This window comes from Python bivittatus, unplaced genomic scaffold, assembly GCF_059951505.1.
Source record: "Python bivittatus isolate LINGU-HERP-01145 unplaced genomic scaffold, Pbiv_v1 ctg000610_np1212, whole genome shotgun sequence".
In the NCBI taxonomy this organism is placed as follows: Eukaryota; Metazoa; Chordata; class Lepidosauria; order Squamata; family Pythonidae; genus Python; species Python bivittatus.
The window spans coordinates 910,137-936,789 of record NW_028277088.1 but is presented as its reverse complement, the minus strand read 5'-3'; the positions used below and the strand labels follow the sequence as shown (position 1 = coordinate 936,789).

At 46.5% G+C, this 26,653-nt stretch overlaps 1 protein-coding gene across 4 annotated transcripts in view; it reads right to left on the bottom strand.

Annotated features, from left to right (window-relative positions):
• Positions 1–855: 855 nt before the first annotated feature.
• CCM2 (CCM2 scaffold protein) overlaps positions 856–26,653 on the bottom strand; it is a 30,720-nt gene continuing 4,922 nt past the window's right edge. The window contains exons 1-10 of one of the 4 annotated variants that reach the window (XM_007432413.4): positions 16,688–16,798; positions 14,500–14,673; positions 13,516–13,599; positions 12,301–12,484; positions 9,237–9,373; positions 7,535–7,670; positions 6,407–6,464; positions 5,251–5,389; positions 3,870–4,008; positions 856–2,261 (exon numbers count right to left, since the gene is read on the bottom strand). In XM_007432413.4, the coding sequence (XP_007432475.1) occupies positions 1,981–2,261; positions 3,870–4,008; positions 5,251–5,389; positions 6,407–6,464; positions 7,535–7,670; positions 9,237–9,373; positions 12,301–12,484; positions 13,516–13,599; positions 14,500–14,673; positions 16,688–16,699 (1,344 nt within the window). In that variant the 5' untranslated portion in view covers positions 16,700–16,798 and the 3' untranslated portion in view covers positions 856–1,980. Of the gene's footprint in view, positions 2,507–3,869; positions 4,009–5,250; positions 5,390–6,406; positions 6,465–7,534; positions 7,671–9,236; positions 9,374–12,300; positions 12,485–13,515; positions 13,600–14,499; positions 14,674–16,687; positions 16,799–26,653 lie in introns of those variants that run through there. The other 3 variants (XM_088150280.1, XM_088150281.1, XM_088150282.1) reach the window with 3 other exon arrangements.

Here is a 26,653-nt window from a genome sequence, read left to right as displayed (position 1 = left end):
TTCGTTTTTCATTTAGCATATTAATCTGAACCCAGCCACTGCACTTTGGAAACCATGTCTTGTGGCTTAACCCAGCAGTTCGCAAACTGTGGGCCAGGAGCAACTGGGGGGGGTCAGCTTTTTCAGCTGATCAGCTTCACACGAAGCAGCTCCTCAGTTTATCTGCGCAAGTGGAGGGGGCAGTTCCAGTATTGCAGAAGTTGAGACTGCCTGTGATTTATAACTGCAATTATCAACAGTAATAACCCTAATGAAATCATTAGTTGGGGGGGGGGATCGTACAATTTTATTTATCATTTTAGGGGATTCTGATACCATAAAGTTTGAGTACCCCTAGCTTGGTGTGTGTTACATAAAGCGCTCTCTGTATTTGTGTGTTGGGGAAGAAAATCAGGTTCTTTCTTGTGGACTTCCCCATTTGTTCACAAGGGCAAATGCTTGGCACGTGAAAATCTGTCCCCCCAAAAAAGAAAAAGGTAGATATTCTGCTGCTTACATAAAGATTTGGCTCCGAGACAAATTACAGATGCCCGGAACGTTTCCCTAAGGCAGGCATGACTCTCGCTTGCTTTTAACGTCAACCCCATCCCTGGTCAGAGCAACCACTACCGCATTAAGCACAAAACGAGGAGTGGGGAACGGCTGATCGACGGAGACAGACACCGTTTGCGCCCACCCTGCCCTCATTTTCACAGACATGAAAACCAGGAAGGGCACCTGGCAGTTTGGCAGCTAAGAAGTCCCCAAGTTCACTGCATTTGTCGCTCTTCCCTGGCCAGCTTTTGGTTTGCAACTGGTGGGCTTAAAAAAAAAAACGAAAAACCCACCCCTGGTCTTCGGTGCGATTTAAAAAACACACACAGACATTCACTTCCCAAAGGGCTAAAAGAGCATACATGTCAGTTTATAGTAGCCAGGAGAGCTCTTGTGGCATGAAATACACTTACAAAAATAACTGTGCATTTATATGTATAATATATACAACACATATACATTATGTATATATTGCCTCCACTCCTTGCTCCTTTAGAAAACAAACCAGAATCAAAAAGTCTCGCTCTCCCCTCTCACACGGGAAGAGCAGTCAGTTTCACCCGCACCAATTCTGGTGGATCCCAAACTGCCCCCTCACTGCTGCCTCTTTGGAAGAACACCAAGCCCTCCCCGCCACTGAAAGCCCACCGCAAGACCCCCCCATGCCCTGCTCAAGAGGCCAGTCCAGTCCCTGAGGCCCCGCAGCTTGGCACAGTCAGAACCTGGCCAAGATGGGGATGGTTTGCGCAGACCTGGACAGGCCAACGAACTGGGGCACCTCTCGAAGGAGACTGTTGGCATTTCTCAGCCGGGCTCTCGCATTCCAGCTGAGGAGGCCTCGCGCACCCCCCCTTAGTAAGCCCCGAGGCCGAGGTAACTGCGTCCCCATCAGACTGCTACTGATCCCCTGCGCTGCCCAACCTCCCGGCTGCCTGCTGGGAAGGTGAGCCCACTGGGGAAGCTCACCTCCTGCCACGGCTGGGGCTCTCGGCTTTCCGGCCAGGCCCCCTCCTGGTTTGATATGTTAAGACAAATGCTTGGAATTTAAAGGTATTCACATTGTGATGAAGGTCATGAAACACATTCATACATGCACGCGCAAGCGTTAGAAAGGTCATGTGCAAAACTGTAAATCGGGGGGAGGCTGGTAGCCCCCAGAGAGGCTTGTGCTGCTCTTCCTTGGATTCATGGCTTCTCTGCAATTCACCCCCCAGCAAGGGGAAACCCAAGGCTGTATTTTTTCACAGGTCGCTTGCTTTCACTCCTTCACAGAAGGGAGCCCTGGAGGGGAGCCTGTGACGGGCACCAGATCAGACCCTTGGAAAAGGCCGGAGGTCGGAATTCACCCGGAACAGAAAAGCGGCCGTTATCCCTAGAGAAAACGGGGTGGGGGGCGTCAGGGGTGGGAGAGAGGGCCAGGTCTGGGCTTCCCTGCTGGTTCTCCCTTCAGGAAGAATCCTGGTCCATGCTGCACCCTAAGGCTTCAATGTCGTTGCTGATGTCTGAGATCATCCGGTCCCATTCATCCCCCTCCGAGGGCGCAGACTGGTCGTCCGAGCTGCCCGTGGCTCCGTTGCCGTTCGTCGTGGAGTTGGAGGTAGTTCTCACAGTCCACCTGTATCTCCCAAAGCTGTCCGTGATGATGCCCCGCCCGTCCTTCACGCCAATGGTTTCTAGGAAGTTCTCAAAGTACTGGCTGTCCTTCTCTGGAATGAAGGGCCGAAGGCCTTGGGGAGAAAGAGGAGGGAAGGCGACTCACAGGAGCACCAGAAGACCTTTCGCAGACTTGCCCGTTGCCTGGAGTCGCCCACTTCACCCAGGTGGACATCCGGCAGACGTGCTAGAGGACATTCCCACCATCCTCGGCCAGCACAGCTCTTTTGCCTTCCAGCAAAGGAGAAGGTGAGGCTGTTCCTGGACTTACACGTGGGAGAATCAGAATGATCATCAGTCCTCTACAGTGAGAAAAAACCTGGGGGTGATAGTTAATCCAGGTCACAAAATCCTGCAGAGTTCCTGAATTTTACTTTGGGGGGAGGGAAGGTGCAAAGTTTCACCAGCCATTCCCCAAGAGGCTGTGAAGAGTGGGAATGTTTAACCAGTTCTATGTGTTTCGTACACCTTTTAACATACTTTCTTTCTAAAGTTACCCTGAAAGTATTTTTTTTTTTTTAAGGCCAAAAAGCCACGAATCGCTGTTTGAAATAATTAACAGGGCAGATTCTTATTTTCCTTTTTGTCATTAAATTATGACAATTGGTGCAGCTGGATGCAGGCAAGAGAAAAATGCATGTTTATGGCTGAGGGCAGAGGGGTCATTTCCAGGGAATGCAAGAAAAGAAAATATGACTCTCTTTAGCTCTCCGCCATCCGCATGCGGCAAACAACGTGGAGGCCCTTTTCCTCCTGATCTCTCGAGCAGGGAGCAACGCAGCTGGTGGCCCTTCCGGCCGGCCGGAGCCTCCAGGGGCTGAGCCAGCAGAGGGAGCCACAGCAAAACGCAGCTTCGTGTGGGAAAAGGGCCACCTTTTCCATCTGCCTACGAATGGATTTCCTTCATAATTCCCTTTTTTAAAAGAATCAGTTCGTCATCTTCTGCTCTGGCTTGTTCTATTGCCGTTAATTTCAATTTTATTTCAATCTAAGATTTCAGAGTTAAAAACCACAGAACTGTAGTGGACTATTTTGCTTCCCTGGCTGTTAAATCAAAAAACATTAAGAAAGTGTTTTGAGACTTTGTTCAGTCAGTACCAGAGCTGCACCCTAATCAAGCCATTTTAAAAATGGCTTGAGGCCAGCATTTACCTAAAACAATCCCCATAACGGTAGGGAAGAGGGGGGAAAAGGGCATTTTTGTTCTGAAAATGGAGCATCTGCTAGAAGAGAAGTGAGGAAGTGAATCTGAGGTCTAAGCCAACCTGTCCTGACCGCCAAAGGCCTGCAGATGTGCTGGACTTCAACTCCCCTAATTCCCAGCCAGCCTTAGAATATCAGCTGAGAATGGTCGTGCTACAATCTAGCAGCCATTTCCAAAGAGGTAACCAGGTTTGCCCTAAACCAAGGTTTAGCACTGCGTAGCCCACATTCCTGTCTGCCTTGACCACGAGCCTGTAGGAGACCCCCTTTTCACACCCAACTGCTTCCTCTAAACAGAAGCTTTTGTTCAGTTGTGTGAATTTCCCTCCCCTTCCCCAGGCACAGCTACGTGACCTCCACAGCCCAATTTCTTCCCAATTTGCGGTCCTTGCCTCTAAGCTAATGGGTGAAACACACACGCCAGGCTAATTTTTGGTGCACCAAATCCCCGCAGGGGGCGGGGGTGGGGGGAAGCTTACCCAGGAGAAGGAATTTCCGGCTATCCCCATACAGGTGCCGCAGGTTGACACAGAACTCGTGTACGGACGCCCCGTTGCGATATTCGTGCAGAAGCATGGCAAACTGCTGGATCTCATGAGAAGAGAGTTTTGTCCGTAACTAGAGAAGACGAGGAACCCAGTTAATCAAATGAGCAGGGAACCGAATGCTGGAAGAAAACCATGTTCAAACACACATTCCAGGGCCACCTCTCCATGAAGTTAGACAAGATCCTCTCATTTAAGTGGTTTTCCGAGAGTAAAGCATCTGCCGCTTCACATTCACCATTTATGGTCTTTTAATGGGACCTACACCTGTCCTATCAACGTAAGCATTGAGAAGGACGCCGAATGAGTCCCGGGTGAGCCTTTCCCAGCGCTGGGCAAAAGGGTAATTTGGGGTAGTTCAAACAGAGGCAATGACAGTTCAAACTTTCCTTCTGCATCCCAAGATTCATTCACGTCACCGGGATTGGGAGTTTTTGCTCAGAACCTACACAGGATGGTATTGTCGGAACTGCACACTTGCAAGATTTCAAGGGAGCAAGATCATCTTTGGATTGCCTGGAATGTATAAAGCAAAAGCTTGATTTATATCCAGTGAATACAAAAATGACTGATTAAGGGCTCTGCCTCAGTTCCTGGCAGATGACCATTCCCAGACCGTCCAGGGGATGTTGTATAAATCAAAGATGGGATTAAGAAAATGCGTCCAGGAAGTGCTGAAGGCCAAGCGGCTGGCAGGGGTAATCTGGAGAAAAAGCTCTTCATCTTCGCAGAGAAAACAGTCTTGGATTTCTCCCCATCGTCTGCTGGTACGGGTGCATTATCCTAGGGCTGGAGGTGAGTGTGAAGCCACAGCATAGGGTGTGAAGAAACAGCTACCTTAATAACCAAGGTAGAGGGGTGAGGAGCCCTTCCCCGTTCAGGGTGTCTGGCTCCTTGCCTGCACGAGTCTCTCCTGATCCAGTCGCCCCAAATCAGAAGGGACCCGGCAGCACCTTTTTCGACTAACCGATTTCATTCCAAGGCATCAGCTTTCGTGAGCTTACGCTTCTGAACTAAACCTGTGAGTCACAAGAGGTTCTACCAGGCTGCTCCTGATTTTGGCCTCCCAGAGACTAACACGGCTCTCCTCTGACACTGATCCGTAGCATTATCTGATAAAATGGAGCAACCCAGAGCTCTAAGCAGGAAGCTAGTTCTGGCGTATCCCTAAATACCTTCTGGTTCTCTAGCTCTCACCCCCTCTGCACCCCTCCACTGGTGCGTGACTTACCCTGTGTTAGGGAGGAACTGCCCACCTGCTGCCCCAAAGGGGCCCTGACGGTCCCCGGGCGAGGAAGAGGGATGCGCCGCCTACCGTCATCATGTAGTCCTGGAGCAGCTCTGTTGCAGTGGTGCTCAACTCGCTGTCGCTGGCTGTCTTGGCGGGGGGCGATGGCTGTGCCGAAAAGGAGGAAGGGGAGTTGCCACCCGTCTCCAAGGACTCGGGGAAAGAACTGAAAAGATACAAGGGGCCCAGAGGTGACATATGAATCTCACAGCCAGTTTCCCAGCCTGGAGGCTGTACCCAAAACTCAGAAAATGGCAGGGACAAGGCCAGTGAGCTGCATCTAGGGCTGAGCTCAGCCTCCTTCCCCAGCGGGTGCCTGACAGATGGGTTAAAGTACAGCCTAACCATTCCCAAGCAATGCGGGCCGATGGCTGAGTGGGTTGGGAGCACTGGAGCTTAGGCACCGACACGTCCAAAGCAAGCCCAGCTGGGGACAGTAGGGTCCTACACATGGAGTCAGTGGTACAAGGCCACCTCTCTCTTCTGTTTCTTTCAGATCATGGGGCCTCAGGATTTCCTGTGAACAGCAGGAAGTGGTGCTGCCCCCCCGACAGATCTCTTGTCCCCTGACTGCCATGTTGCTTCCATTTTCTCTCTGGTCTTGAAGCAGATGCTCACAGGTTTGAATTACAACTCACTGAAGCTATCACAGGGAGTGAGTGGTGCCTACAGCCCTCATCAAATTTCTTGTCTTGATTCTTCTGATATACAGGTAGTCCTCGCTTAATGACCATGCATTTAATGAACGTTTGAAGTTACGATGGCCTCGAAAAAGTGATTTACAACCTGTACTCACACTTGTGACTGTCGCAACGGTCGCACCACCTCCTGTGGTCACGTGATCGTGATTTGCAACCTTTTTTACAACAGTTGTTAAGCGAATCACCACGGTCATTAAGCGAATTCCAGCAAAAAAGTCTATTGGGATAGTTGGATTTGCTTAATGATGTGATTTGCTTAAGGACTGTGGTGATTCTCTTAACAACCATCATAAAATTGGGTCCGGTCACATGGTGACTCGCTTAACGACCATCCCGCTTAACAACAATTTTCCAGGCCCTATTGTCATCATTAAATGAGGACTACCCGTAGAATAGTCTGTTACCCCAGAATAGAGAATGGAAGGTGATATGTACAGACTAGAGACCCCCAGTGCATTGCCCACATTTTGCAATGAACTCACAAAGTGCTTGCTTCTGTTTCATAGGGATCTTTGACATCCACTTTTGTAGACGAGTCATCTGCAGGGAAGATGGTTGAGAGCAGAGCTAAGAAAGCTGGAGAGGATGGGCCGCTTCTGGCCCTCCCCTGTGCCGGCCCTGGAAACCACATTCTGATGGCCGACTTGGAGCAGAAGCCTCTGGGTTGCCAGCCCTGCTGCAGGAGGATCTTTCCGACTGCCCCACCAAACGCCCTCAGCCACACAGCGAAAGAGGGCTGTGAGCCGTGCAGATCACTGGGCTTTTCACTTGCTTTTTAAATTTCACATCTGCGAGGAATTTCCATGCTTTCTGACGGAGAACGAAGCCAAATTCCAACACAAGATGAGAAACTCCACAGGAAGCCTCATTTTCACCTGCCGAGCTGGTGATGGAACTCTAACATAAGGCAAGCAACAGGGAAGTCCCTGTGTCCCAAAATACCATCTTTCTCCCCAACACTCTCATGAGGTTGGTTAACCTCTATGCTCCGTACATATATTCCTCCATTCCTTTGCAAGAAGACAGAAAATTAGGGTTTCAGCTAGAAGCCACCACAGGGGGAGCATGGTCTGCAACTTGTTTGAAGTCTTTTGGAAAAGATGGTGCCTCGGAGCACAATCCTTTCCTTCCCTGCAAATAGGAACCTCTTCCAACTGGAAGATCTGAGCAGGCAGAGTCAGCCACTCATTACTAGATCTTTCTGAATAAAGTGGGGAAAGAGTTTCTCATCTTGAGTTGGAGTTTGGCTTCATTCTCAGCCAGTTTTGGAAAGCTATCTGCTGGACATGGATTCTGGTGGTGGAGTAAACCCCGCATGCCAAAAATCACCATTTCAAGACTACTTTCTCCAGCTATGGGCATTCCTGCGATCAAGTACTAGAGAAGTTCTCTTTTGGGGAACCCAGAAAGACAACCTTGGGCTCCCTGATCAGACATCTGTCCAATGAAATGTGACAAAAAGGAGGAAGCCACTTCATCCCATCAGTTGCTTGCAGTACAAGAGAATGACATCATCCTGACTGCTGTTGTCTCCCCTACCAATCCAGGAGTCTCCAGAACAGTTGCTGAAGATGCTCCCAACCCCAAGAAAATCTGGGTATTTCTCATACCGCTGTGCAAAGACAGATGTCGGGTTGGTGTGGAGGCCCCATCAAATATTGCTCTGTCCAGGAAATCTATGGTAGATTCCGTGTAAACAATATGGAAGACTTGGCTGAGAAGGGAGCACAGTTCCTCCGCAGTTACCTGAAGAAAGAGGGAAAAGAATGAAGAAGAGACGGACATCTTTCCACAAATCCCTTCAGGAGCAGATGAGAACTTCCTGAAGATAGGGGCTCCCTGCCCCACTTCTGGTACAAAGCTACTGCAGTGGGGAGAAGCGTTCTATTGCTCGTACATAGAGGGGAAGAAGGGTTATACTGGGGGCTGTGTTTGGAAGAAAATGGTTCAGCCTCTAGTAGAAATGGAGAGAGGGGACCAACACTACCGCCAATAACTGCTGGTGGACCAAATTATATTGTCCTCTGGAGAAAAGTAACACAAACCACTCTCTGGGGACCGTAAGTAACACATACGTGCATGATTTTGGGGTTTTAGTAGCTAGCTCTGATACAGTCAAACGAGAGAGGGCTTTTTAAAATTCACGGGTATTTCTTTTATAAACTTAAAATATGTTTACCCGACTTTTTAGGAAATCCTCCTTTGGCCCACAGGCAGTCAATGTAAAAGACATGACTTGAAAGAAAAGAAGGAAGGGGCAGAGGAACAAAAAGTAGAAAACCGGGAACCAATTCTCACTGTTAACCGTTCTATAGACATAAATCCAGGCTGAAAACAATTCAAGTGCCCTGGCTGAATACTTTCCAGCAGTGACAGTTGGGGAGGCAGCTGATCTCTCAGAAAAAACAGGTGTTTTTTTTTTTTCTGGGGGAAAAATTAACCTTAACACTCAAGCCAGGTTCATACACAGGCTGGATTCCCACAACACGCTTATCCAGGTCAGATGAAGCCCTAGCAGTTGGGTGTAATATGCTAAGGTAGTTTTCATCTTAATTATCTTAGGGCAGTGTTTTTCAACCTTGGGAACTTTAAGATGGGTGGACTTCAGCTCCCAAGAATTCCCCAGACAGCATCTGTCTGACCCCGAGAAAGTGTGTTGATGTCATGGAGAACAGGAGGCGAACATGGGTCCGGGCGTGCTCCAGAGTAGGGGAGGGGGGCCAAATGACCCCCAACACCATAGAACAGTGTTTCTCAACCTTGATGACTTTGAGATGGGTGGACTTCAATTCCCAGAATTCCCCAGCCAGCACAGCTGGCTGGGGAATTCTGGGAGTTGAAGTCCACCCATCTCAAAGTCATCAAGGTTGAGAAACACTGGTTTAGGGTGTTATGCAAACCCAGCTCATTTGGCCAGTTCAGTTTCTCTGTGTTGTGTGAACCTGGAAAGTAGGTTAACTCAGCAATCAGCTTCAGTGTGTTCTGATTCTAGCATCCTTTATGGTCTACTGCCAGAATTCTGGCTTAGCATCTGATAGGAACAGAGCCACTGAGATTTGTAAACCATAAACAGTTTAGGACTCAGCACCCGGTGCAAAATCAGCCCGTTGTGGTTTGTTCCATAAACCATGCTTCAAATGGGACAATGTGGCACGTGAACTCCACCTGTCTGCCTCAGAAGGACGTCTAATTCTTGAGTCAACGGTTCGCCTGCCCTTCCGACATTGCTGCCACCTATCCGAGGCGAGGCATGACAACTCCCGCAGACATGCCCTAAGAGCAATCGCAGAAAGCCGTGGCCGAGGCTCTTACTTTATTCTCTGTGGCCAGGATCACCAGGCAACAAGCTTCAATCGGAACCACTCCGGTCTCTGAAAGTGACCCTGATGTGAGAGCTTTCGAGCTTTCAGCACAAAGACTCTGGGTGGGGGAAATCCCGGGGTCCTGAGCTGAGAAAAACCAGAGGCTGTTAGTGGAGCCCATACACGAGATGCAGCCCCCGCACCCCTCCACCCCGAGCCCAGCTCAGCATTTACTGGTCCGCAGCATACACGGTACATTCGTTTTATTAACTAAACCAATTTACAGAGCGCCCAATCGACATGCGACTCAGGGCGGTGTACAGAAGTAAGAATAACACATGACAGCCAACAATACCCCCCTCCCATTAAAAACATGCAACGCATTGCCCAGAAGGCACATTCATCCAGCCAGAGCTGTCCCAAACTTCCTGACCCAACGCCTCGGGAGAAAAAGCCAGGAAAGGGAGGGATGGTTGGGGCAGTTTGGATCTTGGGGGGCGGGGAGGCGGGGCCGGAATGCTGTTTCAAGGGGGGGCACAGCGCCAGAGACGGCGTGTCTCCTGCGTCTGGCCAGGTGACACTGTGTAAGTGACGGCAGGGTCCATCCGGTCAGTTCTTATCCAATGGCAGAAGCAATCAGAATTAGGTCCCAGTTTGCTCTGAAGAAGTCCTCTTTGACAGACTCCCGCCAACATCGTGATGAGCTTCCTGCAGTCCTTTTGCAAGGGACCGCACGGCAGAGGCGAACCAAGGGGAAGAGGATCGGAGAAGACCCGGAAGGTCTTAATAAGCGGCTACTGCACCATAAAGGAATTTCTGCTCACAACTATGTACTGAAGAAAGCTGCTGAGGGTCTGGCCAATCTTTTATGTATAGTTACTATTTTTATGACTATTATATTTTTATCCCACCTTTATTTTGAGTGACTCAAGGCAGCCTACCTAATGCTCCCACCTCCTATTTTCCCTACAACCACCACCCTGTGAGGTGGGTTGAGTTGAGAGGGAGGGACTGGCCCAAACTCACCCAGCCAGCTTTCATGCCTAAGGGAGGCCTAGAACTCACCATCTCCTGGTTTCTAGGTCAGCACCTTAACCACTACACCAAACTGCCCCTCTCGTATAGTTACTAGAGTCAACCAGGATTTGACAAGAACAAGTCCTGCAGAGTAATCTTGCATTATTCTTTGATTGGAAAATGCCCTTAGTAGACTGTGGGAATGCTACAGACACAATATAACTTGCTCTCAGCAAAACATCTGACAAAGCACCCTATGATATTCTGATTAGCAATTTAATTAATTGTGTGCTGAATGATAAGTCAATTAAGTGGATACATAGCTGGCTTGAAAACTGTACTTAAAGGAGTCCTCATCAATAGTTCCTCATAAAACGGGGGAGAGATATTGAACAGAGTGCCACTAAATTCATCCTGGCCTTTAAGTCTTCATCTTGGATGAAGAGGTAGAAGGAATGCTTATCACATTTGCAGATGGCACTAACACTCTACAAGACAGATATAAAATTCAAAAAGATCTTGATGGACTAAAGGAATGGGCTGAAAATAATAGAATGAAACCCAGAATAGATCAATGCAAAGTTCTTTGTTTAGGAAACAGAAATCAAAAGTACAAAGGGACATCTGATTTGAGAAAAGCAGATTGGAGCAACAGCTGATTACAGGCTGAGTATGAGTGAGCAATATTATGCGGCTGCAAAAAAGAGGCGTGCGTTTTAGGCACTATGAAACAAAAATACAGTTTCCAAAACCACATGCAGATCCCACTTTGAATATTGAATCCATTTCTGGGTATCACATGAAGAAAGGTTCAGATAAACTGGAACAGGTCAGAGAAGGGCAGTGAGAAGGATTGGAGCAGTAATCTAATGAAGAGAGAAAGATGGGCCTGGGAACACTTAGCCTCAAGAAAAGATAACTGAGCAGGAGTGATATGATAGCATTTCATAACTAACCGAAGAAGGTAGACCTCTTCTCCGTCATTCCAGAGCACAGAACACAAAGAAGTGACCCGAAGGCAAATTCTTGCTGAGCGTTAGAAAAAGCTTCTTCAAAGTAAGAGGAGCTCTACAGTGGAACCAATGACTCAGAGAGGCAGCAAGTTTTCCATTCCTGAATGTGATCCAGCCAAGGCTGGACAGTCATCTGTCTCTGACACTTCAGTGTCGATTCCCGCACTGAGTCAGAGGTTGGACTTGATGGCCTTAAGGATTCCTTCCAGTTCTAGGAATCTAAAGAGAAAACCCATTCCAGGAGCCCCCAGAGTTTCTTTGTGGTGAAGCTCAAGCTCTCAAAGCAAGACCAGGAGCACAGCACATTCTGTGCTTCTGGAGATCTGACCCAAGAGAGCAGTGTTTCTCAACCTTGGCACCTTGAAGACGTGTGGACGTGCTGGCTGGGGAATTCTGGGAGTTGAAGTCCACACGTCTTCAAGGTGTCAAGGTTGAGAAACACTGTGATAGAGCAACCACAAACAGAGATGTCCTCAGTACATTTCAGATGGGGAAAAAAAAAAGGAATCAAACTTCATTTTGGCTTCCTGTCAGCATTACCCTGTTCACTACAAAGATTGCACAAAAATTCAGATGGGCTACTCCAAACACTTGAAAGTGTGAGCAAAACTGTACAGCTAATCATTATTTAGCACAAACAGCCAAAGAATGCCACATTCTTCTACGTGGGGGGAAAAAAATAAATGCCACAATTTTGCAGTAAGGGAGGCATGCCCTCTCTCGTTGGCGTTTTGATGCCACTCCTGCTGTTATCTTCGGGGAAGCTGTTTAGATGTCCCACAAATAAAGCTCCATGCAGCAATCTACTTGGTTCCAAGAGGGTGCAAAGGTCCTCCCAAGTTTTCACATCTGCAACTGAAGTTCTCAAGATGCTGGGTACTGCACTAACACGCTGGTGGATGTATAATACACATAAGCCTGGCTTTCACTCTCATCCTGATTTATTGTTTCAGGCTTGCATTCCACATTTGGCCACCTCCCATTCAGACACTTATAGGCACCTTCCCTGGCTGGAAGGCCGCCCCTCTGCTGGTCCCAGCCTACCTGTTTTCAACACCACCAAATGTGAGGAATCATCCCGGATGTAGGAAACCGACGCAATGTCGTGGATGGGGACCCTGAGAATGATGTCTTCGCCATCTCGCCAGACCAGCTTGACATTATAGGCTGAGAGGCTGATCACAGCATCGTGTTCGTGGGTCAGCTGGCCAGGAAGCTGACGCGCTCGCTGAGAAAGGAGACAGAAAAAGAGGGGGAGGTCATGAACATCTCATCTTCTCTGCTGACAGCTTTCCCAGTCTATGAAGGACAGGAAAACTGGGCATGGGAAAAAAGATCCTAAAAGTGTTCAATTAGACCTGAAGCAAGCACATTTCTCAGAGAAAATGAGAGATGGAGGAAGTCCTGGGGCCCGGAAGTCCTTATAAAATAATAATAATAACCCCAAAGGCTACTATAGGCCACAAAGGATTTGTCAAGAGATGAATGGAGAAAAAATGGTCCTTTTTCTCATATACAGGTAGTCCTTGCTTAACGATACAATAGGGACCAGAAAATTGGTCGTTAAGCAGGGTGGTCATTAAGCAGGTCACCACGTGACTGGACCCAATTTTACCACCATTTTTATGGCAGTTGTAAAATGATTCACTGTGGTTGTTAAGTGAATCCAGCTTCCCCAATGGATGTTTTTTGCTGGAATTCATTTAATCATCGCATGATTCACTTTACAATTGTCATAAAAAAGGTTGTAAATTACGATCATGTGACTGCGGGGGGGTGGAGTGACAGTTTGCAATGGTTGTGTGAGTACAGGTTGTAAAGCACTTTTTCTGACAGCATCGTAACTTTGAACTGCTGTTAAACCAACAGTTATTAAGCAAGGACTACCTGTCCATACACCCAGCCATCCGTTCCTAGTAAACAGTTTCTGATTAATGTTAAAATGAACCCCACGTGAATTTAAAGCAATTTATTGTCTCATTATTGTCTGAATGGCCCTCCAAGCAAAAACAGGGACCAATGATCAGCACTTAGGGGTGAATAGAAGGCAGACCAAATTTCCAAACAATGTCCAATTTCTTGGGTTGCAAAACCTCCCTCTTCCAATGGAAGGACAGGAATTAAAATGGCATAAACTGTTCAGTGTGAGCAAGTAAAAAGCGCTATATCTTGGATTATAAAATCACAGATATTCATAAATAGCTTTAAGGCGGATCTTCACTGTGAATACCGACTCCAGGCTCAGGAACAGCCACCAACCTTTGCATTGTCAATTAAATGCAGAATTTCAGTACGACTGGAGGGATTCAGATATCCTGGGACAGATGTTAATTGACCTAAATACTGGAAAGCAAAAAAAAAAAAAAAAAAACAGTTAAAGAGAAATGCACAAATGACTCCTCACTCCCAACCCTCTGATATGAGCTACTGCAAAATCTTCAAAACCTGCAACACGCAACTGGAACAATTCCTCACCATGAATTCTCGCTGATCCCCAGTGCCCTCCAGAGGGGCAGGCAAATGCTGGCTTTTAAAGAAGAAAAGCATTCTCTGAGACATCACGGAAGGTGACCTGACCGTTCTAGGCTTTTGTACTGCAACTGCCCCAATCCCTTGCGTTTGGCCACATTTGTTGGGGCTAGTTCAAGCTGAGGTTCAAACTATTTCCAAATGCCAGATTGTCTGCTCCTGACCTAAACCATGCAGCGGGTCAAACGTAGAGATGCTCATACCCAGTCTTTGATTTAAACTGATTCGGATGGCGTGCCATGAACATGGGCTGACTTTGAGATAATGTAAGCACCATTTACAATGTGGTTTATCAATTTCGTAACACCCCAAGGCAATATGAAGATGAGAACAGTCCCCAGCCTTGAATCTCCAGCCGCTGGCGAACCTTCCCATTAAACCTGCTGAACTCCTACTTGTGGAAGAGCTGAACAGCAGCACAATAGTGGGGACACTGCCCTACAATTAGTCCACTGGAAGACCTGAAGCAAGTGTGGGCAACCTGGGGCCCTCAAGACAGGGAGGAATGATACCGCCTAGCATTCCTCACCATTGAACATGCAGGTGGAGCTTCTGGAAGTAAAAGCTACAGCATCCAGAAAACCAAAGGCTCCCCAGCTCTCATCTGAAGGCTGTTGCCCTACGGCAAATTTAAAGTGGGCCTGTGCAGGGACCAGCTTGGGACTTCAACCTATGTGTCTTGAAGACGCAAGCTGGAAAAGAGTAAGATGTTACCTTCACTTCCTTTTCAATGTAATCGTTCAGGAGGACGTCCGGCTCAAAGCGATCAGGCAACGAAAGAGGCACCGTGTGCAGAGCACGCCTTTCCGTCACCTTCTCCTGGGCCTTCTTATCCCGACCCTTTTCACCTTTCAGGAAGACGCGCTTGAAAGGGGACACTATTCCAGGCTGCAAGCAAAGGAAAGGTGGAGATGAGGGAGAGGACGATCCAGGGACATTCCTAGGTTACTCTGCATTTTGGTCAGTTTGATTCATGCACCTACAGAGCTACTGTTCAATGTAAATCAATTATGGAACTTTTTCTTTTTAAAAAGATGTACTCATGGAGCAGAGCAGTGTCCCCTCTCTCAATAAGGTGAACAGCCATTATATTAATTGCGGTGGCTTTGTCCTTATTTTGAAAGGGCTCATTATTCACCTGTCCCTATGATTTTTTTCAGATGGAGAGTTGGTTCTTTGCCAGCTCCAGAGTCCTATTAACTAAAAAGGATACAAGCGTCGAGTGGCTTTCTTTAACCCTCCAATCTTTTGACCTCCAGAACCCAGGCTGGTCTACAACATTGCACAATGCATTTTCACTACTCCACCTGCAAAATTTGAGCAAAATGTGGGTTGCAACAGTGCAAGGGTGTGTGCGTGCGAGAGAGAGAGAGAGAGAGAGAGAGAGAGAGAGAGTGTCACACATGGCTCTTCAAGCAACAGCTTACATATTACAGGAATATTTCCAGCTTGGCTTCATAAGCAGTTATTTCCATGCTCCTCCAGTCTGTTTTTCCACAAAGTTTAATGATTTATAGATTGACAGAATGTGGTCAGTTTTAGAATCACCCAAGGTAGCAGGTACGTACACAAATATGCCTAACTCCCAACTCCCATAACCAAAACTGGGTTCTCCACAGTACAATCAACATCCCTGCTGGGGGAGATGCCTTTTCCATGCTCAAGGAGGAGACGCCCCTGGGCCCAGGTGCAATATCTTGAGGCAAAGAGCAGCACCGGTCGTTCTATGGGTTGTAGACACTCATTTCAAAGCGCAGGGAGCCAGGCTGGGTTAACCTACGTTACTGGATCTGCTGGGATTCCCCTGGCTGACTGTTTGCTTTGATCAGGACCCCTGGGTCAAGGGGGGAGCGAGAAATGCTGGTCTCCTTCTGCCTGCCTCAAAATGGCCAGCAAGCTGTTGCTTTCTACTATCTCTTCACCACAGGTTTCTGGTGATCAAGCGAAACTTGAACCATTTGCACTTTCTGTTAAGTCGTGCAATTTTTAAATATGAATGAGGGAGCCAGAGTGGAGAAGGATTGAACGTGCTCAGCATGACAAAAAATAAAGCTCCACAAGGACCTCCAGAGTGAAGAGAAAACAGGATGCAGCAGCTCCTTCCTCACCCAACCAGGTATCTGATGTAAGAAGTTCCTCTCTAGTTTTCTCACCCCATAAGCTGGGATGTAGCATGCTTATTTTATTTTACAGCATGGATGGAGTAGAGCTACAGCAGCGCTGCTGAGGTGGGGCCATAGCTCACGTCCTTTACAGAGGCCCCCTCCTCTCACAAAGCCCAATTCCTATCTGGAAAGCCCCCAGAGCCTTTACTGTTCAAGCAACATGGTTGCTTTTGAAGCTGCTGGGCTACCAAGCAACATATTTTGCTAGGCTGGGCAAACAGACATGAAGCAGAGAGGAAGTAGGAAAAGAGGGGAGAATTGCAGCTGCTCACAAAACATTTGCAAAACTGAGAAAAACCAATCTGCCTCTGCGAATAAGCCCCGAAGGGACCTGGGGTTCTCCGGCTTGCACAACTTGCAGAAGACGCAGCTGCTGTCAAGAAGTGAAACAGTGTTCAGTATAGATCTTAGAGAGTTGCCCTCCAGATGTGGATAAAGAAGGACCCCCTGAAGGACAACGGAAGACCACCATCAGCCAACCTTTTGCTTCTGAGTAAATCAGAGAGAGGAATTTTGATGGGGGGGAGGAGGAGATGGGTGGTGGGGGGGAAGGTCCATCAAGGGTGAGGCCGCTTGATGGACAGAAGGTGCCAAGGCAGGTCAGGAGACTGGTGGTGGATGAGCTGTTGCAGAAACAAAAACGGGCAAGCAAGGGTGGGAGGACAACGAGAAAGAGAGCACAGCTGTTCTCGCAAGCACACGGTAAAAATCCTGATGCTGCAATCACAAAACCTTACCTCACTCTCCATGATTACTGTTAGGAAGCGGGATAGCCAGGGAAAGGCCCCACTCCACCGTTCCCGCTGGGAGCTACTGGGCTTCCCCCTGCAGCCAGCTAAAGCCTGGCATTTTCAGAAGGCGAGGCCCAAGTGTCAGCTTTGCTCTTAAGCAAGAGAGAACAGGACGTAGAGAGACCACAGCTTCCTTCTGGGGAGCTAGCTTGTAAGTGAGAGATACAGCTGTTGATGGAAAAAAAGCATCAGAAACTCCCAAGAGAAAACAGTCAGAGAGGCAACAAGCTCACCTTCGGAGGGGCCCTCAAAGCCTGCTTCTTGCAGCCCTTTGCAAAATCAGGGTCTGACTGTACCACAAGTTTCCAAAGGAGGGACCAAAGATCTCACCAAGAGCTGGGTTAAGGGCCTCCACAAACTTAAGCTCAACAGAAGGAGAATCCTGAAGCATCAAGATAGTTTCAGAAGAAAAGGAAGCGGCTTGCTCGAGAAATTATGTAATTCTCATTGGAGTTCCAACATTCCAAGAAAACTCTTCCATTTCCATCCAGCACACACACACACACATGCACACCAAGAATAAATACTGAAACTTGGTCAACAGAGTGAACCATGTAGGTGCCAAGCCAAGCCAAGCCCTGAGATCTCTTTAATTTCAAATGGGGAGAGGGGAATTAAGCAGCCAAGAGATTCAAAACTCACCCAAATTAGAGACTGCATTTGTGGGGGGGAAGTAACAAATATCCCCAAAACATTTGGTGGAACAGCTATAGCTGAAGCCATGGTTTCCTCACTGCATTCAAGAGGATTGTTAATCCTCACATATGATTGGTTCAGCTTCAATGAAGCATACAACACAATGTAGGAAAGAACCTAGACACAGTTCATAAGACCACCTTGTTCTGCAAAGAAAGCAGCATAGGATGGTGGGCAGAAAAGAGAAAAAGTGCACCAAAACTGTTATGGCATGCAGAAACGGGCTTATGATGATCAGGCCAAGAGCAACCCAACTATACAGAGATAATCAGGGCTAGGAGTATATGTGGTATTTAGGCATAGATTGCTTTAAACTTTGATTCTTGAATAAGCCACACCACCCTGGTTCACAAACCGTTCACAAAGGTTTACAAAATCCAGTGGCTGAGTTTCCGTATCACCCTGAGCCAAATCCATTCCGGTGCTTTATTGCCTAGAACAATACGTGAATCCACTTGTTGGCAAGAACAGGCAGAGCTCAAAAAAGCTAAGCAGGGCTGGCCTTGGTTAATACTTGAAAGGGGGACCACTAGGAAGCCAGAGCAGATAAGATTGGGAAGATGAAAAATAATCTGGAAGAATGCCATGGCACCAACTTCCATTTTCTTGCCCAAAAAACTACATGGATAGGTCTGTGAAGACACTTTCCCTTAAGGCAGTGTTTCTCAACCTTGAGAACTTTAAGATGTGTGGACGTCAACTCCCAGAATTCCCCAGCCAGCATGGCTGGCTGGGGAATTCTGGGAGTTGACATCCACACAACTTAAAGTTCCCAAGGTTGAGAAACACTGTCTTAAGGTTAACTATTAGAGACTATACCAACCTGGTGGCCTTCCAATGTGTTTGATTAAAAGAATGATGTACTCTTCCTGTCAAGCTCAATTCCTGAGGACTTCCTGGACATGCCCACGCCATTCTCATGGCAATGGTACAGAAGGGGTTCGCCGCTGCCTTATTTGGGGATGTTTTCTTTTTCAACTTCCCAGTGTAGCCAGCACTCCTAAGGTTTCCTGGCGATTTCTCATCCAAGGAGTAACCAGCTCTAACCCTGTTTTGTTTTTGAAATTAACCAATTCTGACACTTGCTGAGGCTGGTTTAGATAACAGCTCATCAAAGTTCCCATATGGTGTGACTCTGGCGGGTTGGGAGAGAGGGGAGCTTCAGTCCAACAAATGTGAGGAAGTTGAGCATCAAGTTGGATTAAATCATTGATCTTGCACAAAGATACGTTGGGCTGCATCCACAAATGGTTGGTCTTTGGCTGCATTTGCACACATGTGGCTTAGTTTCTTTTAGGACAGGAAATTAACTATTTCTGCTCAAGTTGCTTTTAGGCCTCAGCAGGAAGCTGATATTTCCCTTTTCTGCTCCAACTTGTAGGGACTCTGTTGACCTATCATTCTCTGACCCCCAGCAATTACAATGGACAGCAAGGAGATGCCAAATGTCCCAAAACCCAGATGTGAGTCTGGTGGGATGTTCAATAATGAATTTGACCAGAATTACTCTTTCCTTTCCCAGGGGCCATAGTTTCTCCCATTCTTAGCCTTTCATTCCAATCTTTAACCAGATCTATGGTCCACATTTTTGCTGATGCACACTGGATAATTCAGAAAGCCAACAGTACCAAAAAGAAATCAACATGGGCTTGATTGATTATAGAAAGGCCTTTGATTATGTTGACCATGACGTGGAACATCATTAGGAAAAATGGGAATCCCGAAACATCTCATTGTCCTCATGAGAAACTTATATACAGGCCAGGAAGCCACAGTACAGAGATGGAAACAGACTGGCTTCAGGTTGGCAAAGGAGTGAGGCAAGACTGTATCCCCTCCCCTTATTTATTCAATCTGTATGCTGAATATATATTGAGGGAGGCTGGATTAGAAGAAGATGAGCATGGTTTTAAAAATGGAGAAGGAACCTTAATAAGTCGTGCTATGCTGATGACACTACTGATAACTGAAAACACAAATGATCTGGAAACTCTAGTAATGAAAGTCAAGAAGCACAGTGAAAAAAATGGGACTAAGATTAAATATAAAGAGAACCAAACTAATGACACCAGGTAAAGCAAATCATCCTTCGAAATGGCAACAAAGATATCAAAGTGGTGGAGAGCTTTTAGGATCAACTATCAACAGTGAAGGAACAGCAGTCAAGAAACACATTGCAGACTAGTACTTGGTAAAGCAGCCACGAAGGCCTTGGAAAAGATATTCAGATGCCATGATGTGTCTGTACCTACCAAGATCAGAATCATGTAAACTAAGAACAAATCAATCCAGAGCCCTTACTTGCACAAATGATTAGGCTCAAATTATCATATTTTGAACACATTATGCAAAGACCCAGCTCTCTTGAGAAATCTATAATGATGGGAAAGGTGGAAGAGAAGAGAAGAAGAGGATGACCAGCAGCAAGGTGGACTCAGTTACAACAGTGATGGGTACAGCATTGGAAGACCTGAAAGACCAGGCCAGGGACAGACCATCCAGGAGAAAATCTATCTATGGGGTAGCCAAGAGTTGACACCAACTTGATGGCACATACTCTATCAATCAATGTTGCACAAAGTTTTCCTCAAGACCTACCACCACTTTCCTGATCCATATAAGCTTATCTTTCTCCCATCTAGTTCATACCCATTCCTTCACTTGTGCTGTTCTCTGTATCTTAATCACCTTGGATTTCTCAGAAATGTCTGCTAATCAGTAACTCACAACATATAAACCCAGGCACTCAAGGATTAAATAACCTCACTCACAGAAAAAGCACACCAACAACAGCAGAGCTCATCTAACCACCTGGCCCAAACGCCTGGGGCAACAGGCAGGTCTTCAGAGCCTTACAAAAGGCTAACAGCTTTGGGGCCATCCAAGTCTCCAAGGGGATGCTGTTCCATAGGTGTAACAGGTTAACAATGACAACTACAATTACAAAAAGGTTCGGCATCCAAGGAGTACTCAAATATCAAAACACAAGCCATGGCTCCTCTGGGGAGGCTATTATACAACCAAGGCATCCTCTCCCATCACAAATAACCCTTTTCTCCTGTCAACCCTCAACTAATGAGGGCAAGACCCTCTTGAAAATACATTAATGTTCAGGTAGGTAAACCAGGGAGGGCTCTATCCTTCAAAGACTGGCCACAAAGGCCTTTAAAGTTCATAATCAACCCTCTGAAAACCAATGATCAAAATACAGTGCATGTCGCTGCTCTGGTCTAATTTCAGGTAGCATCTGGCAGCCTTTTCCTTGACTAACAGATGTTTTCAGATTGCTTTCAAAGGCAGCCCAACAACCAGCACTCTGCACTTTAGTATACTTTATAGCAATGTTTCTCAGTCTCAACAGCTTTAAGATGTATGGACTTCAACTGCTGGGGACTTCAACATGCTGGCTCGGGAATTCTGGGAATTGAAACCCCATGCAACTTAAAGTTGCTGAGATTGAGAAACACTGTTTTAGAGGGCCAGACAGGGGTCTTCTCATGTTCCTCCTACTTAGTCCTTTGAACCAGAGATACTAAGCAGTATGTGGTATCCTGATATGCTCTGTAGCTCTCCTGAAAGCAACTGTGCAAGACATCTTTCTCCAAAAGCAGGGATTAACCTGATATCTGGGATCATCTGGTTTTATCAGAAAAAAGATCACTGAAGTTCTGTTTGAAGATTCTGAATGAGTTGGAACAGACAGGCCAAGAAAAGACCAGACAATGGAGAACTTTGCAAAGCCTTCTTCCCAACTTAAGCCAAACTGTTTGAGCCCTCCACACATGCAAAACAGAAAAACGAGCTGAGTTCAGCAAGACCAAAACACCCGTTGGCACTTCCAGCTCTTGACTTGATCCCAGCATTCCAGAATGCGCAGGCAGGCCTGAGGCAAGTTGGTTTTGTGCAAAATCCCTTCCCCACCCTTCAGTGTGTTTATTTTGGAGATGAGAAGCTAAGCTTGGAAAGTCAGATGTTTTGAGAAAATGCTGATGAACTCCTTGCTTGAATAAGAGAACAGGCTTAGCTTATCTGCCATCACTCACTCACATACTAAAAGATGACGCTTGAAAACAGGCCAGTCAGCAGCCTAGAGATCTCTATAAAGGAGTTGCAGGACAGAGAAGCTTGCTAGCCAAAGATGGTGCTCCAGGTCATAGCTTCAGGGAGGGAAAGAGGCTCACGCCACATTAGGACATCTCAAGCGATTGTCTTGCAACATCTTTGACAGGCACTGTAGTTTCCTGACATTAAGAGGGATTAAGAGTTTCTCTCGTCCAAAAGATTTACTTCCCGGCCCTACCTTTCCACATCACAGCAGGAGCTGATTTTGAGACCAGGGAGACAAACAGGCAAAAAACAGCTGCCAGTTTTCCTTTGAAGTGACATTTTGAGAGGTAAAGATAAAATCTATTTAGGGAAGTGATTATCAATTGGGCAGCTCTTGAGGAAGTCTCAGGTTCCTTCACAACAAGACATGGACATGAGACCTAGATTTTCCAGACAGCATTTCCCCAACAGAGCATCCTCTAGATGAGATGTCCAGGAAGTCTCAGAATTCCAGCACTGGGTGGCATTCAAATCTAGCACTGAGCAAGTCTGAGTTCTTACATACTCGCAGGCAAGAATACAAATATGTCTGATATTTCCAAGACAAATGGAGACTTTCCACCAACAGTAGCAGGAGTCACTTCACAAATATTCCACTTGCCTCTTAGGTGATTAAAAAAAAAAAAAAAAGCCAGGCATGTCAGGGGAGCCCCAAAGGCTACCCCTGCAACAGCAGGTACTCTTGGCGGGCCTGACACAGATACAGCCCTTCAGCCTGACTCCAGATTGCAGCAGATTCACACTTTCCACATCTGTTTTGCTGCCCTGAACACCAGCACTCAAGGAAAACAACGGAAAATAATTTCCCCCAAAGACTATTTTTAGATCTGCTTTGCTTCTTCCCTTTGCTTGGGGGGTGGAGGGATTCCAAGCCTGTCTTACTCCTCCGGAAGATCTTTTTCCTCTGATTTATCAGGCCTTTCCAAAGAGAACCTGAACTGTCCCGTGGAAGGGGTGGAAAGGGAAAAATAAAGGGCCTATTTACTGGCTGAAACCTAACACGGAAGAACTGCATTAGCCAGCCAACTATCAGGGGAATTCCCAGATTGTGGTTTGGTATTAAGGCAAATGGGTTTTTGCACATTCACCGATTGGTGCAAAGCCGACAATGATGCTAACTGGTTCGCTGCAGTGCTCTTGGTAAGGAAATACGTCACGTTGTGTTGTGCAGAAGATGGAATTTAACTACTGTGAAGTGCTGCCCACTGAAGGAAAGAAAGTTTTTGTGGGCTGGGGGCTGCATGCACCGCTTCTTTAGCCCCCAGAACGTGAACCCAAACTTCTCCAGCATAGGTGGAATCAAAACTCCTCCCCCTCCCCCAGCTGTTTGGATGGTTTTAACACAGTTGTTCATTCTGGGCTTACTGCTCTCTTCAGTTTATGCTTTCAAATCTTCTTTTGTGCTGCATACTGCATGAAAGGCTCATGGCAAAGGCATATTTCATTTAATAAATAGAAGTGAATAATTTCACAACTACCCACAGGGCAGAGGCTGGGAGCACCAGGTCCTACAGCATCCGTACATGGCTCTTTGTCTCTCCGTGTTGGTTCTGCAATTTCAGTTCTGGGGCATAAGAGTTACTGCATGTGAAACAGCAGGACATGTCCTATAAACATGAATTACCCGTTTCAGATCAACGGCAAGAGAGAGCAATTGGCTACCAACTGGCAGTCCCCAATGCCAAGAGGTCTTAAAAAGCCCAGCTGGCTTCCCAGAAGTTGTTCATAAATGACGCGTTTCTGATGAGAAGCAAAGGAGCAGATTCTGGCATCTTCTAAAACAAGTATCTGGGGGCACATAGCATCAAAATCACATTCTTACATCAAGTATAGGTGATGCCTTAATTATAACAAGCAGCATCAAAGATGCCCGCAAGGGCCTGGAACTGGGGATTAAGTCTGAATTGGGGGGGGGGGAGAGGAGGAATACTCAGTAAGGACCCACTTGTAAATCAAATCAAAGTTTTCACAGCCCCATTTGTTCAAAAGCTAGTGTGGATGGGGTTCACTACCTTATATCTGGCCTCTAGACATCATTCTTCCAATAATTACTACAGAACAGTTAGATTCCGTCTACAGAAGGCAGATACAATGAAGGTCAAAACTCACTAAATTCTTTTTTAGAGTCCTAATATCTACCAAGAAGATCAGTTCTCAATCTTCCATATCTTAAATCCCACCCAACTGGAGTTCTACGTGACTAAAGCAAAAAGAAGGGCCTTTCTGGCTTAACAGGCATTTTTATGCCTGTCATTTACAGTAATAAGAAGGTCATAAAGAATTGCAGCAGTTTTCTTCTTTAGTGAATTTAATTGCTACTGTTGTAAAGCACAAACACACATAGCAATCCCATCAGCAGCTGAATGGCAATGCAAAAAGGTGAGGCTTCCCAAATTCAGCCAAGCCTTTTTGACACATTTCCTGCTTTGCAAGAAGCTTGGAGAAGCAAATACAATAAAGGAGAAACTTGGAGGAAGGGAGGGGGGAAGAACAGCACTTTGCTGTTAGCTTGCAACAAAGGAAATCCACAAAATGACTTATTGGCAGTTGCAGGCAGAAGGATTAAAGGTAGGGTTGAGATCTTCAGGAGAGGGTAGCACCTGGAGGAGGAAAGCTCTCTTTGTCCAGGACAGCTACAGCCTCTTCCTCCTTTCTGCCATTTCACAAAAAGCCAGGTGAACTTGGCTAAAGCTATGAAAGGGAAGCTGATCTAGCTGTTCTCAAAGCCTTGAAAATGAGGAGTGTGAAGAGGAATCACCATCTCCATCTTTTTAAGCTGCAAGAATGGCAAGGCCACTTCCTTGAACTCAAACAAATGGACAACTGGACAACAGAGTGACAATCTGCAACTGGCTTCCACTATTTTTGAGTCCTGCTGATTGAGAAACACCACACTAAGGATCTGGCTGAAGCTTTGGATTCTGAAGCATAAATGCCTGTGCAGCTTGTAAAGCTTTCCACAATACGCCACACCCAATCTTTGTTTGACCTGGAGTCTTCTGTTATTCCACATGTCTTGACATGAGAACCCAGGGAGGAACACGTGATCGTGCTCCTCCAGTCCAGCCAGAATTTAAACTGAGGACAAGCAAGAGTCACAAGGCCCTTTGCAAATACGTCCAACAGCATACAGTTGTGCCTGGGGAACAGTGGAAGGGAGATGCTGGTTGACCAGTCTTGGTCACAGAGCACCGATTGTAGCAGTTCTGGATTATCAAAACATTTAAGGGTATATTTACCCACAGCCATAAAGATACACAAGCTAAAAAATAACCCTAGGTAGCTGCAATGTGACCCCATGATGGCCAGCTGAAACCACTTAAAATCATCTCCTAACATTCCTGGGCTTATCAAGTCCAGATGTTACTTGAAGATGCCACTTGCTGGAGATTGCTAATTGGTGCAATCTCAGGTCTGAATATTTCAAGCTTTCAGCAGCCTAGGATTTGGCTATCCAAGCAAACACCAATCTCATTAAAAGATCTACAGCAGCCCTTCTGAGGCCATCTCTGCTCGGAGAAGGGAAGCGTGTTTGTCGGGGCTTTCTCCTGTAGGGCTCCCATCTCCTGTAGGTCGCCCAGAGTTCCCCCACTGGGGGGAGATGGGCGGGTGAGAAATTTAATACATCATCATCATCATCATCATCATCATCATCATCTTGTTGAAGGCGCTTTCCATGGAGCAAAGATTAGCCCACTATCTCTGGGTTTGTGCAAAGGAATTAAGAAACATCCCCTGTTAATGGCGGGTTTTTAAAATGCTGTTCCAATATTATTTAAGTTTATTTTTACTCCTTTTAAGTGTGGGTGTAGGTGCATTTGCACCTTTTCATCATTTTCTTGTACATTCCCTTGGAGATAATCAGTAAAATTTAATGGGCCTGCAGGTACAGGTTCCACACTTTAATGACTATAGTTAACTATCACTATATCATTTTTAAATAATAACTTTAAAAATTCCATTTGTTTAATGAATTAAAAAAAAGAATTCATTTAATTTTTTAAAGATCACTGATTTTTATCCAAATGAATCCTACTGCCATTCAACAAAAATAAGAAACGCCCGACCTCTAACCAGTTGAGTGAGAAGCTTCAACTGTTACTGATGGGCCCCCCACAACAAACCCACTGGAATATAACTCAGGCGAAACGAGAGTTGAATCTTATTTCCGTGTAACATATTTAGCTGGCAGCTACTGCATAAGAAGAGGCAGCTTGGCGTAGTGGTTAAGGCATCAAGCTAGAAACCGACAGACCATGAATTCTAGTCCTGCCTTAGGCATGAAGCCAGCTGGGTCACTTTGGGCCAGTCCCCCTCTCTCAGCCCTAGGAAGGGGAAAGCAATGGCAAATCACTTCTGAAATCTTGCCAAGAAAACTCCACGGACTTGTCCAGGCAGTCAAGACTGACTCGAAGGCACTCCCCAAAAACTCCCTGCATAAGAGCCTTGCTTCAGTGTAAACACACGCAGCAGAAGCAATCAGGCAGGCTGGCATCACTGAGTGTGGCAAAGTGCTGGCAGGACATTCATCCTTGCCCAGAACATGGAAAGAATAGCAAACTCAAAAGCAAGACAGAGAGAAGACATATCGCTAGGCAAGCCATTATCAATCGGCATATTCTAAACCTACTGGAATATATACCGCAAAGAATCCCCCAAATCAGCTGAATCCAGTATAGTATAAACCAGCGTTGCTCAACCTTGGCAACTTGAAGATGTGTGGACTTCAACTCCCAGAATTCCCCAGCCAGCATAGCTGGCTGGGGAATTCTGGGAGCTGAAGTCCACACATCTTCAAGCTGCCGAGGTTGATACACTGGTATAGACTTAAAAGAGTCCAAGATTTAAGTATTTTTTGAATCACAAAAGATGGCTACTCCCCACAAAACTTACTAGTACTGTATTTTAAGAGTTACTGTGCCCAAAGCATCAATTAGGGAAGGAGCTCAGCCCACAGCAATGGGTATCTTTGCTGCCACCTTCTGAAACAGCCATCCCTGAACTTTTCTATGGTGAAACTGCTGGGCTAAAAATAGCTGATTTCCCACAGCTATGTCTCCAGCTGGAGAGGGTGGGGAGAAAACAGGCTTCCAAGCTTTCATGTGGAGT